A 12,520-nucleotide genomic window follows, 5' to 3' on the forward strand; every position below is an offset into this window, starting at 1 on the left:
TAAAGGGACACTGGGCATTGGTGTAAAACTTACCAGTTGATCCATCAGGGAGGCCTTGTCTGGGAAGGTGATGTTTCACTAGAGCCTTACAGGGTGAGAGGACGCCTGTCTTCATTGTTACTCCCTGAAGGCAAATCACCAAGGCTTCCCCTCACTCCCCTTTAAGAATAGCTTTTGGTGCTTCTCCCAAAAGACGGTATAAGGAGTATAATGAGGCCTGGTCAGCGCTGACCGTTCTGGGTCTGTAGACTGGCGAAGACTGACAGTTGTCCCCACTAGCAGTAGTCTTTAGATTCAGATGTGGAAATAACAGTTCCCTGTTCATCTCGAATGTGGCAGAGACATTGGCCAACATTCATTTTCTCTCTGCCTTACCCCCAAGATTTCGAACCTCTAAGTGTATGTTACTTCATACCCCTCTGTCTGTGCTTGCCTTCCGTCCTCTTTCTCTCCCCAGCCCCCACCCCCACCCCACAGAAACCTGAGGTGGGTCTTAGGTGTGCACGCATGAGTTTATTTTTTAAGAGACACAGTCTTACTTTATCACCCTCAGTAGAGTGCTGTGACATCACAGCTCACAGCAACCTCCAACTCCTGGGCTTAGGCGATTCTCTTGCCTCAGCCTCCCAAGTAGCTGGGACTACAGGCATCCGCCACAATGCCCAGCTATTTGTTGTTGCAGTTTGGCGGGGGCCAGGTTCGAACTTGCCACCTTTGGTATATGGGGCCGGCGCCCTACCCACTGAGCCACAGGCACCGCCCTGCATGAGTTCATTTTACGGGGTTTGTGCGTTTACACTTCCACAAGCAGAGCATCATACTGCATTTTTACAACTTGGTTTTGTTGGACATGTCCTTTGTTTTACAGATGGTTCCATATCAATGCATTATAACTGTAGTTTATCCATTTCAGCTGCTACCCACCAGCAGTTGACAAAGACCTTTCTCCAGGGTGGTTCTTCTCTTCCCTGTCACCCACGGCAGTGGTCATCTGGGTTTCCTGGAGTGCGGGTGTGAGTTTCTCTAGGGAAACACCAGGCTGTCGCGTGGCCACGTGCAGGAGCAGCTTGTTTGGCTCCACAGGGCATTGCCACATGGCTCCCCGCACTGGCGGGTGCCATTGACACATCCACCAGCCAGGCGCGAGACAGCCTGTTTCCTTTATTCTTGCCAACGTCCAATGTCCTCAGACCAATTTGCACCCATCTGGTCCGGCTCAGATGGCACCTCCATGGTGGAATCCCTGATTGCTATTGAGAGTGAGCAAACTTTCTGATTTGTCATCACTTGTATATTTTTTTCTCTGCAAATTTCCATCCTCTTCCTATTTTTCCTTTCTGTTGTTTTCTTACGGACTTGAGTTCTGTTAGTGTTGTCTGTTGCAGATATCATGTCTTATTTTCCAGCTCCTGAGAAGTATACACGTGATGTCTTTTATCCTACCACTGTTGAGATTTGACAGTTTTCTCTTCTGTTTTGCTTTCTTGAGCCTATATTTAAAAGTCCTCCCTACCCTGATAATATCATGGTATTCTCTTATTTTTTCCAACTGAGTTTTATTGTTTTATATTCAGGTCTTTAATCCACCTGGAATTTGCTTTTGCCTAAAATGCCAGGGAGAGATTTAATTTAATTGTTTTTCACTATTTTTAGTCATTTGACCCCATCTTTTTATCCCATTTGTAATTCCATCTCTCTCTGTACTGAGCTCCCCCCTCACAGGTTTATACTTGGTCCTTTCCCCATCTTTATCTTTTATCTGAGCTAAGGCTACGTGGTTCTTACCCAGGTGTTGTAATAATTCTTAAAGTCTTATAGGTTGGATCCTCCTTCCTTCTCTTCCCTTTCTCCTCCCTCCAGTTCTGTCCTCCTGTGCTGGGTTTTTTCCCTCCTTAAGTACAACATTAGTAATTCTTTATCTCCCCACCGACGATGACATGGAGTTTAATTGGGTCATTTATTACAGATCGAGGATGATGTTGTGTTTACAATGTAAAGATACTCCAGGGTCCTCTGGACTGACCTGTTGCTGGAATCTGATCAGCCTGTTATTCTTTCCTAGATGATCTTTCTTTTCACTCCGATTGTTTTCAGGCTCTCAGCCTTCAGCGTTCTCCAGTTCTTTCATTACAAGTCTAGGTGTGGATTTACTTTTATTAATCTGCTTGGTTGTTGTGCTTCTTGGAAGCTAAAGTTCATGGCTCATTGATCCTGGAAATTTTTCATCTACCATCTCTTTAAATTTCCTTTGTTCTTTTCATTCTCTCCCTCTGAAACATCTGTTAGTGTTTATTGGACCTTTTTATTCTGTCCCTCGTGTCTTTTAACCTGTCTTACATTTCCCATCTCTCGTCTCTCTGTGTCACATTCTGGGTAATTCTTCAGCTCTCTCTGTTCTATTCAGTGACTGTAATGTAGTGATTATCCTGTTCTTTGAGTCTTCAAATTTCACTTACTATATTTTTAATTTCTACAATTTCTATTTGATTCCATTATGAAATTGGCCTTTTTATTTTCCTTAATCATTTTAGACGCAATTATTTTGGCATAGCTTCACCCTAAGTTAGGGGAGTCTCACCCTGCTTTTCTAGAGTCTGCTGTCAGTGGGTTGGGGGATCCTTTGCTTGTGTGTCATTGTTTGTGCACATGAGCCCCTCTGCAGAGGGCCTGCCTTTGTTACCCTTCCTTTCTTTTCCATGAGAACCTGCAGGCCCAGGTTGCAAAAGGAGCCTTTGGGAGCAGTTCTGCACTTTACTTTGGTGGAGCTCAGGGTTATTGACAGCAGTGCTTACTCTCCCTTACACTTGCATACAGGTGATGTGGCTTCAAATGCCACCTCCCACCCGGAAACCCCCTCCAGTCCCCGTGGGCCTGAGGCCTCAGTTCTCATTGCCTCCTCCGTATAAACCTGAGCTGTGTGGTGCTGAGATTGCTGCCGCTCTGCTTGCCCAGGGCACCTGCAGGTGGGCCTCTGCTGCACACTTGCACGTGCTCTTCCCGTGTCTGGAATGTTCTCCACCTTCTTTCTCCACTCTGGCCTCTCCTTTTTCTTTGGTTTCAGCTCCAGCCATCCTTTTATCCAAAAGATTTCTCCAGCCACCCACCTCCACCCAAGAGCAGGCAAGGTGTCTTCGACGCGGCCCGGGCACTTGACTTCTGAAAGTGCAGCTGTGCCTGTACCGCTCTGGCTTCTACCTGTGCTTACCTCCACCTCCCTGTGAGCGTTTTGAGGACAGGGAGCTTGGCTGTGAGCACCCAGTGTGGTCCTGGCACGTTGTGATACTGGATAAATAATTTCCTGCATGAATTCCTGTTATTTTTACAGTAAGGGCACAGTGAGGTTAAGGTTCAAATGTGAAGAACTCCCCAGTTTGTATACAGAGTCAGAAAACATTGTCCGCTGTAACTGCTCTTCATAGGAATCAGCAGGAGCTGGTGAGAGACGACACACGCTGAAGCCTCCACATCCCAGGAGATGACTGCGACCGTGTGGCTCACCATGTGCTGTTCAGATTTGTGGGTGACCTGAGGCCTGCAGCAGGAAAGCAGAGAAGCTGGCCAGGGCCTGCTTAGGGTGCTGAGCCAAGGGGCATCTGAGCAGGCAGTCATTTGCCATCAGCAGTGCGTTAAGAGTCACATTTATACTGGGGACAGTAGTGTGTGCCCAAGTCCAGCTACTCAGGAAACTAAAGCCAAAGGATGGTGTGACTCCAGGAATTCAAGACCAGCCTGGGCCACATAGCAAGATCCTATCTTTAAAAATAACAAAGCTGGGCACTGTGGCTCACACCTGTAATCCCAGCACTTTGGGAGGCCATGGTGGGAAGGTCACTTGAGACCAGGAATTCTAGACCAACCTAAGCAACACCAAGACCCCTGTTGCTCAAAAAAATAGGGAAATTAGCCAGGCGTGGTGGCACTCAGCTGTAGTCCAAGCTACACTCCCTTGGCACTGGGGAGGCGGAGGCAGGAGGATCGCTAGAGCCCAGGAATTGGAGGCTACCGTGAGTTATGATGATGCCACCACATTCCAGCCTGGACAAGAGAGCAAGACCCTGTCTTACCAAAAAAAAGTCAGACTTTACTCCAACCTGTATAAAACGCTCTCTTTCAAAAGGCTATTTGGTTTCCAAGCAAAATGTCACTTAAGTTCCCTTAAGAAAGAGATTTCTCGTGGTGCTCTCAGTGGAAATGCTGAAGAATGGAGCTGCTGAGGTCTTGCTCCCACTCTTTGCCCTGTCCCCTGAGCTGCCCTGTCACCTGTGCCCCGGGCAGGGTCAGCAGGTCCCCATAGGGGTCTGCAGCCTGGCCGGCCCTCACACCACCCACCTGCCTTTGATCTTTTTCTGTGCTCCCCAGTCGGCCTTCGTGAGACATTTCAGACACAGAAAGAGCATCCTGCCCCATCTCGCACATGAATTCATTGTCTCTCTAATCAACTCGTCAATCTCTTACAAGTTCAGGAATTGCATCTAGATTTGGGGTTAGGTCTGGACCCCCTGGAGGGTCTGCTAAAGTCAGAGTTCTGGGAACCCATCCTGAGACCAGGAGCCCTTGCCCCGAGATGTGGAGGACCCTTGGCCAGCCCTGATTCCGGCCATTTCGCCTCCTGCTCTCACTGCACTCTCAACTGCCACATCATTGTTACTTCATTAGAGTGTCAGGATGGAGATCAAGCCTGCAAGGTATGTTTCCACTTACCTTGAAAGTAGGGAAGGATGCACCAGGTATCCTTGAAGAACATACGCATGTTGTTATTAGAACCATGTAAGATTTGGGCCACAGTCATCAAGTCTCAGTTCAGAATACCTGTGCACCTGTCCCAGCCATGGCCCCGCTTCCACACCCAGTGCCCCTGCCTGTGCTCCCCTGGCCACCCAGACCCCACACCGTTCCCTCTCCTCTTGTCCACCACACTCGAAGCCTGTGTGGTTGGAGGTGACGCTGGTGTTCTCAGCCCCAGCGTGGCCGCGTTCACTTCACTGTGGGTTTGCCTGTGTTTAGAATTCAGCCATGTTTGTTTTGTTGTGTTTGCTTTACAATACCCACCTGCTCATACACAACTTTTAATTAAAAATCAAGTTATTTACGTTGAAAATAATTCGTATCTGCTTCATGATCTCAGGCCAGTTATTTAACCTGCCCATACTGTGATCTTGTCACCTGTGATTCAGGGCATAATACCACTGCCCCTACTGGTTATTGTGAAGACCAGGTGAGATGTAGATAAACTGCTTAGCAAGGGCATGTTTCACGTGACAGCTTTAAGGGACTAAGGAAAGAGGAGGATGTGGGAGGGACCCTGCTTGTGTTACCCTGGCTGAGATGTGAGGACAAGCTGCTTCCCGTGGTGCTCTCTCCTTTGGCAAGTCCCCGTGGCAAGTCGTCCCCAGTTGGGTCACTCTGCTTGTCACCTGGACCCCTACTGTGTGGTGACTATTGTCCGCAGCTTTTCGTGAGCTCTAGGGGTTCAGCAGATCTAATGAGGACCTGGCTGTCAGCATTGCTAAATGTAAACCTTGATTTCCACTTGTCTGTTTGACCACAAGTTAAAACTGAGTCACCGTATCTGAAGTTGGGCTGTCACTGCTGGCCAGAGTTTTGAGAGGATTTCATAGTGAAATTAAAGATCTTCTAACCTACTTCTGCTTCTGAAAATGTCTGTGTGACATAATGACTTCCTTTCAAAGTTTGTACCATATTCTGCTTTTCCCAGCAGAGATAACCAGAAAAATCCAAATTTAGAATCCCTTAGGAGCCTGGGAGTGGTAACACACACCTGTAATCCTAGCTCCGGGAGGCCAGGATGGGAGGATTGCTTGAACTCAGGAGTTCGAGACCAGCCTGAGCAAGAGCAAGACCCTGTCTCTACAAAAAATAGGAATAGACGCTCAAGCGTCTAAGGCGCCAGCCACATACACCTGAGTTGGCGGGTTCAAATCCAGCCCGGCCCGCCAAACAACAATGACGGCTGCAACCAAAAAATAGCTGGGCGTTGTGGTGGGTGCCTGTAGTCCCAGCTACTTGGGAGGTGGAGACAGGAGAATCACCCGAGCCCAGGAGTTGGAGGTTGCTGTGAGCTGTGATGCCATAGCACTCTACCCAGGGTGACAGCTTGAGGCTCTGTCTCAAAAAAAAAAAAAAAAAAGGAAAACTAGCCAGGCATTGTGGCAGGCACCTGTAGTCCCAGCTACTCAGAAGGCTGAGGCAAGAGGATCGCTTATGCCCAGGAGTTTGAGGTTGCTGTGAGCCATGACACCATGGAACTCTACCCAGAGCGTCAGACTCTGTCTCAAAAAAAAAAAAAAATTCCTTCTGATAAAAACCTCTTAGTAACTATTCTGTGGATAGATCACTGTTTGGGGTGCACGGCCAGTTGGCCTGTCCTTGGAGTGGCACCAACATGTCATACCTGCTACATGCTGTCGTGTTCACCAATGATTACACGAAAAGCCACGTTCCTAGGGAAGGATCTACCCAGCCCCACCACAAACTGATTCATTATTTATATACAATTAAAGGGCAGGGTTCGCATGAATGCCAGCATCTGGGAAAAGTCATTCGTGTCTGAATCAGATGGAGCATTTATCATTTCTCTGGTGACTTAATATATTCCCTATCCCTTGGGACCTCAAGTTATATTAAGCAGAGATGTTTTAACTCTTTTATTTAGTGTAATTATTGGCCTTATTCCACTTTTTCGAATTATTTGGAGTCATTTTAAATTAGCCCTCACTTCTCCTTAATATACTAAAATAGGAAAGGAGGGAAATTTCTTTTAGAACCTATTGCATTCTAAAGATGAATGCAAATTATTCTACTATGATTCTTAATGACCCACTATTAATGTAGTAGGAAGCCCAGCGCGTTAATGCAATACCTCTCTTCACATCATTGCTCCTAATGGAACTGTTACCAGGATAATAGCTCGACTGCTAGCTATAGATGCAGATGGCAGAAATGCGTTCTGCTCCCCCAGCCCTCTGTTCACCAGCGTGTCCACGGTTTGCCGACGGATGCACTGACAGGCTTTTGGCCTTGTCCTCAGACCTGGTCTCTGATTATAGTGGAGATAATAGGATTCTGTTTTCTGTAGGTAAATCCTAATTAAAAGTCTCTTTTCAGTTCCGATGTAATGTGCCCAGTGGAAATATTTATCTGTATAGGTATTTTTTGAGAAAGCTATGGCTCTGCCTTCAGACATAGACCTAGGAGACAGTGATTTCTTGAAACCACATAAGTTTTTTTTTTTTTTTTGTAGAGATAGAGTCTCACTTTATGGCCCTCGGTAGAGTTGCCGTGGCCTCACACAGCTCACAGCAACCTCCAACTCGTGGGCTTAAGCCATTCTCTTGTCTCAGCCTCCCGAGCAGCTGGACTACAGGCGCCCGCCACAACGCCCGGCTATTTTTTGGTTGCAGTTTGGCCGGGGCCGGGTTTGAACCCGCCACCCTCGGTATATGGGGCCGGCGCCTTACCGACTGAGCCATAGGCGCTGCCCGAAACCACATAAGTTTTAACCAAAAGAGAAAAAAGTAACCAGAAACGGTTGCCTTTTTGGTGAGTGACAGCATACGAGGGCTCAAGGTTAGATGAGACAGGTGCGATCTGAAGCCCCTGGCATTGTGGGAGAGGACTGTCCGTGTTCCCCTCGCTCTCCTAAACTTGCCACGTGTGGGAGTCATTTCAGTGATGGCACAGTCCAGATCTACTTTGTTAATTTGGAACACTACTTTCTCTTGTGTGATGCTTTGGGCACATGACGTTTCATGATCCAAGGAAAGAGTTGATAATGGAATTTAATTGTCTTAAGTCGTGTTCCCAGGGAGGAGATGTTTACCTACTGAGACAGTGTGTTCAGTCATTTTCCTATAAATGATTAGGCTGCTAAATACAAACTGGGTTTTTTTGTTTATTAAAACAGGAATTCAAGCACTTTTTGGAAATTCTTTGGTAAACATTGTTATGGGCATCTAAATGTAATAAGACTTCGTTTCTTTAAATGTCTTGTTAATTAAAACTTTCTACTAATTCAGATAGACTGTTTCCCTAATTAGTCTGAATTTGTGAGCTCCTGTATTTGCTTCCATTAGAAACAAAACTGGAATATATGTTTGTTTGTTTATCAAATGTTTATTGAGGTCTTACTTGGAACAAGACACTCTGGTAGGTGCTTTGAGGGAGACAAAAGAAATGAAAACCTTGAAGTTATTTATAACCTAGTGTCAGATTTGAAAGCATTCTAGGGACATGTCTCCCCTTTCTCCCACACATCTCCCAGGCTTCTCCCCCAGGCCCCACGTCTGCCTGGTCACCGGTCTCCCCATCTTGATTCTGCTTCCCAACCATCACCCCAGCTCAGCCGGGGCTGCGGTCAGCATTCCTGCCAGAGCCCTCATCACAGCTGTCCGCCCCCCTCTGGCTTCTAGGCTCTGTTGTCATCCTCAAATTGTCATTGTCCACACCAGCCACGTGGTTTCTGGGCCTCGTCCACGGCAACATCTGCCTCCTGTGCCGTCAGCGATGCCATGGCCTTCTCGCACGCTGGCCACAGCTGCTGTCCTGTCCTCCAGTGTCGCGGATGGTGCTTCCAGCTCCGTGGCCCCTGCTGGCTGACCCCATTGCCGTCTTCATTCCCCGATCTCTGTACTATCTCCAAGGCTACCTGCCTTTTTCTGGCTTGGCTTCCTTCCCAGATTTGGGGGGTGACAGAAAGGGGGAGCATGAGTTAACCCACTGCAGGGAATGCCTTTGCCAGCATCTTCACGTGCTTTGTATCCCTGTTCTTCCAGAATTGTCCAGCAAAATCCTGAGCCTGGACCAGCCCTCTCATTCAGTGTCCTAAATAGGCACTGTGCGTAGGAGGCGTTTCCCTCTTGTCAGGTCAACCATCAGGCCCTAGCAGTGTTCCTTTCTCCTCTCACAGGTCCTGTGTCCTCCCACCACACTGCTCCTCCCTCAGCACCCAGTCTCAGCCCCTGCCCTCTGGTCATCTGCCTCTGGACCTGGTGTCCCGGGTGTGTTGCTTATGGCCATCCACCGGCCCCTGCTTGACCCTCAGCAGGCATGTCCTAAACTGCCTTCTGCCCCTCAGACCCCTGGCCCTTCCTCTTCATCAGAACCACCACTCGGTGGCCTTCACGAGCCCACACTTCCTGCTTCTTCAGACCATCCGGCTCCTGCAGGGCCACCTCTGTCCCCCTCTTCTTTTCAGCATCGGTGGTCTTTACCGTCCCTGGCTGGGCCCCCAGCCCCGCTCAGCACTTTTCACTGCGTTTCCTGTGCTTTCTGTTTGTTCTCTTGTTATTTTAGCAACTACATATATATCTGTGCCTCTCAACCCAGCATCTTCAACCTGACCCTGAGCTGTCTACATGTAGTCTCTTGTCTAAATTTAGACAAGCAATCCACCCACCTCGGCCTCCCAGAGTGCTGGGATTACGGGCATGAGCCACCATGCCTGGCCCTAGATACTTCACTAATTCAGACTGTTGTAATAGCTTCCTGAAGGGGAGCCCCCCACTTCGTCACCAGCCCCCTCAAATCTATCTGCCCTTTTGATAGCATTTAACTCTTCCTGCCCAAGGAGAGATCACATAGATGGCTTTTTTTCTTCTCCCAAATTATTTCCTTAGGATACATTTCAAGGGGTGAGGTTACTAGTCCCAAGATGTTAGCAGTTTTGAGTCTCCCATCACAAAGCATTATTACTTCCCCAAAGAGTTTTGCCTTCCACGCCGACAGTAATGTCTGTATGTACCACATCCCCACGGTTTTATCAGGTACATGGATTTGCTTTCTAATGTTTTCCCGACTTCACAGGAATAAAGTATATTTTGCAGTTCTTTGGTTTATCCATTAGTGTAACATTTTTCCTAATGTTTTTAAATATGTTTTGCCCACATGTATGTGGGGACTTCTCAACGAGCTTTTTCTCCAGTGACAGATATTGAACTTTGGGGGTCATAGTTAATGCAACTGTCTTTTCTCATTCTAATGTTTATTTTTCATTCAGTAGAAATTTTACAGTTTTCTGTAGTCGAATCTGTCAATATTTTCTTTTGTTGTTTCTTATTGAGAGAGACCTTTTAAAACATTAAAATCACCAATATTTTAAATACCGAAGAGGCAGTGTGATGTGACCGTGTGTTAGATCTTGACCTTACGGAGAGCAAGTTGAAAAGACAACTTAAAAAGTGCTCAGGAACGAGCGTGAGATGGAAATGTCAACACCAGCACCTTCCTTGCGGTCACACGCTGTGCGCGCTTCCCTGAGATAATTGTTCTGCCTTCCTTTTGTTTTGTCATAGGATCCTCCGTGGTTTCTGTGTGCTGCATAGGGTAGCTCTTTGCCGGGAGCTTCGGCAGTGTGCAAGGGCTGAAATAGAGCTGGAACTTCCACCACGACACCCACTGCATTGGTGTTTATTTCGAGCACTGATTATTTATTTTGAGCAGTGACTGAGTGCTCAAAATAAATAGTAGATAGGAATCACCACGAGGACATCGCCTTTTGTGTAATTTTGCATTTGATTTTGAATTGCCAACAAAAAAGCGAAATCTTTTCACATACTTGCTCACCCTTGTCATGGGGCCAGTGGACCCTTAGGAAGCATTTTCTTCGCTCTCTGTGAGACACACACAGACAGAGAAGTAGAAGGAGCAGCTTCCATATGAACTACTTACTTGGCACTGATAGCAGTTTCATTTTGAAGCACAACGCCTTGGATGCAGCCAGCACCGGCCACTCTCCACCTTTGCCAAAGGAACGTAATAAGGGTGTTGAAGATAGGCAGTGCAGAACTCACGTCCTTTAGAAATGTACTTTTTCTTTTCCCTTGGGGATACATTCCTATTTCAGATCTGCATATTTAACTTGTTAAAGTATTTAATAGTGTTTCATATTTTCTTTCAGTCTTTACAGAAAAGTACTGTACAGCTAACCATGTGGATAAACTCCCTGGCCCAAGAGACTGGGTGCAGATTCTGCAGGATCAAATCAAACTGGCCAGAAGAAGGTTAAAAAGAGGCTCAGGTAGGAATAAGGTGCAACCGATTATTGCAGAAGCATTTCATTGAATTCTTAGACTTTATGAAGGGCAATACTTTGCTCTTGGGTAGCTCAGTGTCTTTTGAACGAGAAGCTCTATATGACATCCCATGGTTTGCTGTCTTCAGGTCTTATTCAAATGAATTTTGAAACTCTTCTTCAGACTAAAGAGTAAAAATTATGTCAGGCCGCTTGGTTTGAATAGTACGAGTGAAAAAAATAGCTAATCTCATCTGCAGTGTGATGTGTCTGTGTGCAAAAACTGAACCCTCTTTTGTGGTTCGTTTCTATTTGCCTGTTGATTTTTGTTTGTTTATATCCGCATGACTTTATAAAAGAACAGATTACTCAAGGTAAAAAAATTGTCAGAAACACCACATCAAATAGAAAGAGATTTTAAGCCGTGTGTGTGTGTGTATGTGTGTAAAATTCTGAGCTTGGCAATTCTGGTATTATTCTTCCAGGAAAAGTGAATACCAGTTGAATTGTGACTGTTTAGATTTTGTCATTTGAAGTCTCATGTTTCCCAAAGTGACAGTGGGCCAGTTTACCAGTGAAGAATCCCTTTGCAGTCAGTTTTCTCCCATCACATAACAATAATTATCTCTAGGAAGCCACAAACCTCTGTTTTAAATTTTAAATTTAATTTGAAAATTAAAATTTTAAATGTAAGTTAGTGTAGCCATTATGGAAAACAGTATGGAAGTTCTTTAAAAATTAAAAATAGAACTAGCATATGATCCAGAAACCCACCCAGCAGTTGGGTTCATATTCAGAGGAAAGGAAATCAGTCTGTCAAAGAAAGATCTATACCCCCATGTTCACAGAAACACTGTCCCCAGCAGCCAGGGCACGGAGTCACCCAGGTGCCCACCAGCAAAATGGAGGAAGGGAATCCGGTCTGTATACATGGTGGACTTTAAAAAGAAGAAAATCTGGTCATTTGTGACAACATGGGTGAACCTAGAGGAGGTTATATTAAATAAAATAAATGTAGTACAGAAGGACAGATTCTGTATGATGTCACTTACATATAGAATCTACGACAGTGGGCGGTGCCTGTGGCTCAATGGGTAGGGCGCCGGCCCCATATACAGAGGGTGGTGGGTTAGAACCTGACCCCAGCTGAACTACAACAAAAAAATAGCTGGGTGCTGTGGCAGGCACCTATAGTCCCAGCTACTTGGGAGGCTGAGGCAAGAGAATCACCTAAGCCCAGGAGTTAGAGGTTACTGTGAACTGTGATGACACAGCACTCTACTGAGGGTGATAAAGTGAGACTCTGTCTCTTAAAAAAAAAAAGAATATAGAATCTACGAAAGTGGAACTTAGAGAAGCAGAGAGTGGAATGGTACCTACCAGGGTCAAAGAATATAAAATCTGACTCAGACAGGAGGAATAGTTCAGGGGACAGCTCTTTTATGCAGTGTGGGGGTTACAGTCAATAATAATGTTCATTTGAAAATAATT

General features: G+C 46.2%; 1 protein-coding gene across 8 annotated transcripts in view; it reads left to right on the forward strand.

The window, feature by feature from the left end:
• The window catches only part of BEND7 (BEN domain containing 7), a 108,537-nt gene that overhangs the window by 69,040 nt on the left and 26,977 nt on the right, over nucleotides 1-12,520 (forward strand). For all 8 annotated transcript variants that reach the window (XM_053572837.1, XM_053572832.1, XM_053572831.1 and 5 more), the window contains one exon: nucleotides 10,916-11,035. In XM_053572837.1, coding sequence (XP_053428812.1) covers nucleotides 10,916-11,035 — 120 coding nt within the window. The remainder of the gene's footprint in view (nucleotides 1-10,915; nucleotides 11,036-12,520) is intronic.

This window comes from Nycticebus coucang, chromosome 20 (assembly GCF_027406575.1).
Source record: "Nycticebus coucang isolate mNycCou1 chromosome 20, mNycCou1.pri, whole genome shotgun sequence".
Lineage (NCBI taxonomy): Eukaryota > Metazoa > Chordata > Mammalia > Primates > Lorisidae > Nycticebus > Nycticebus coucang.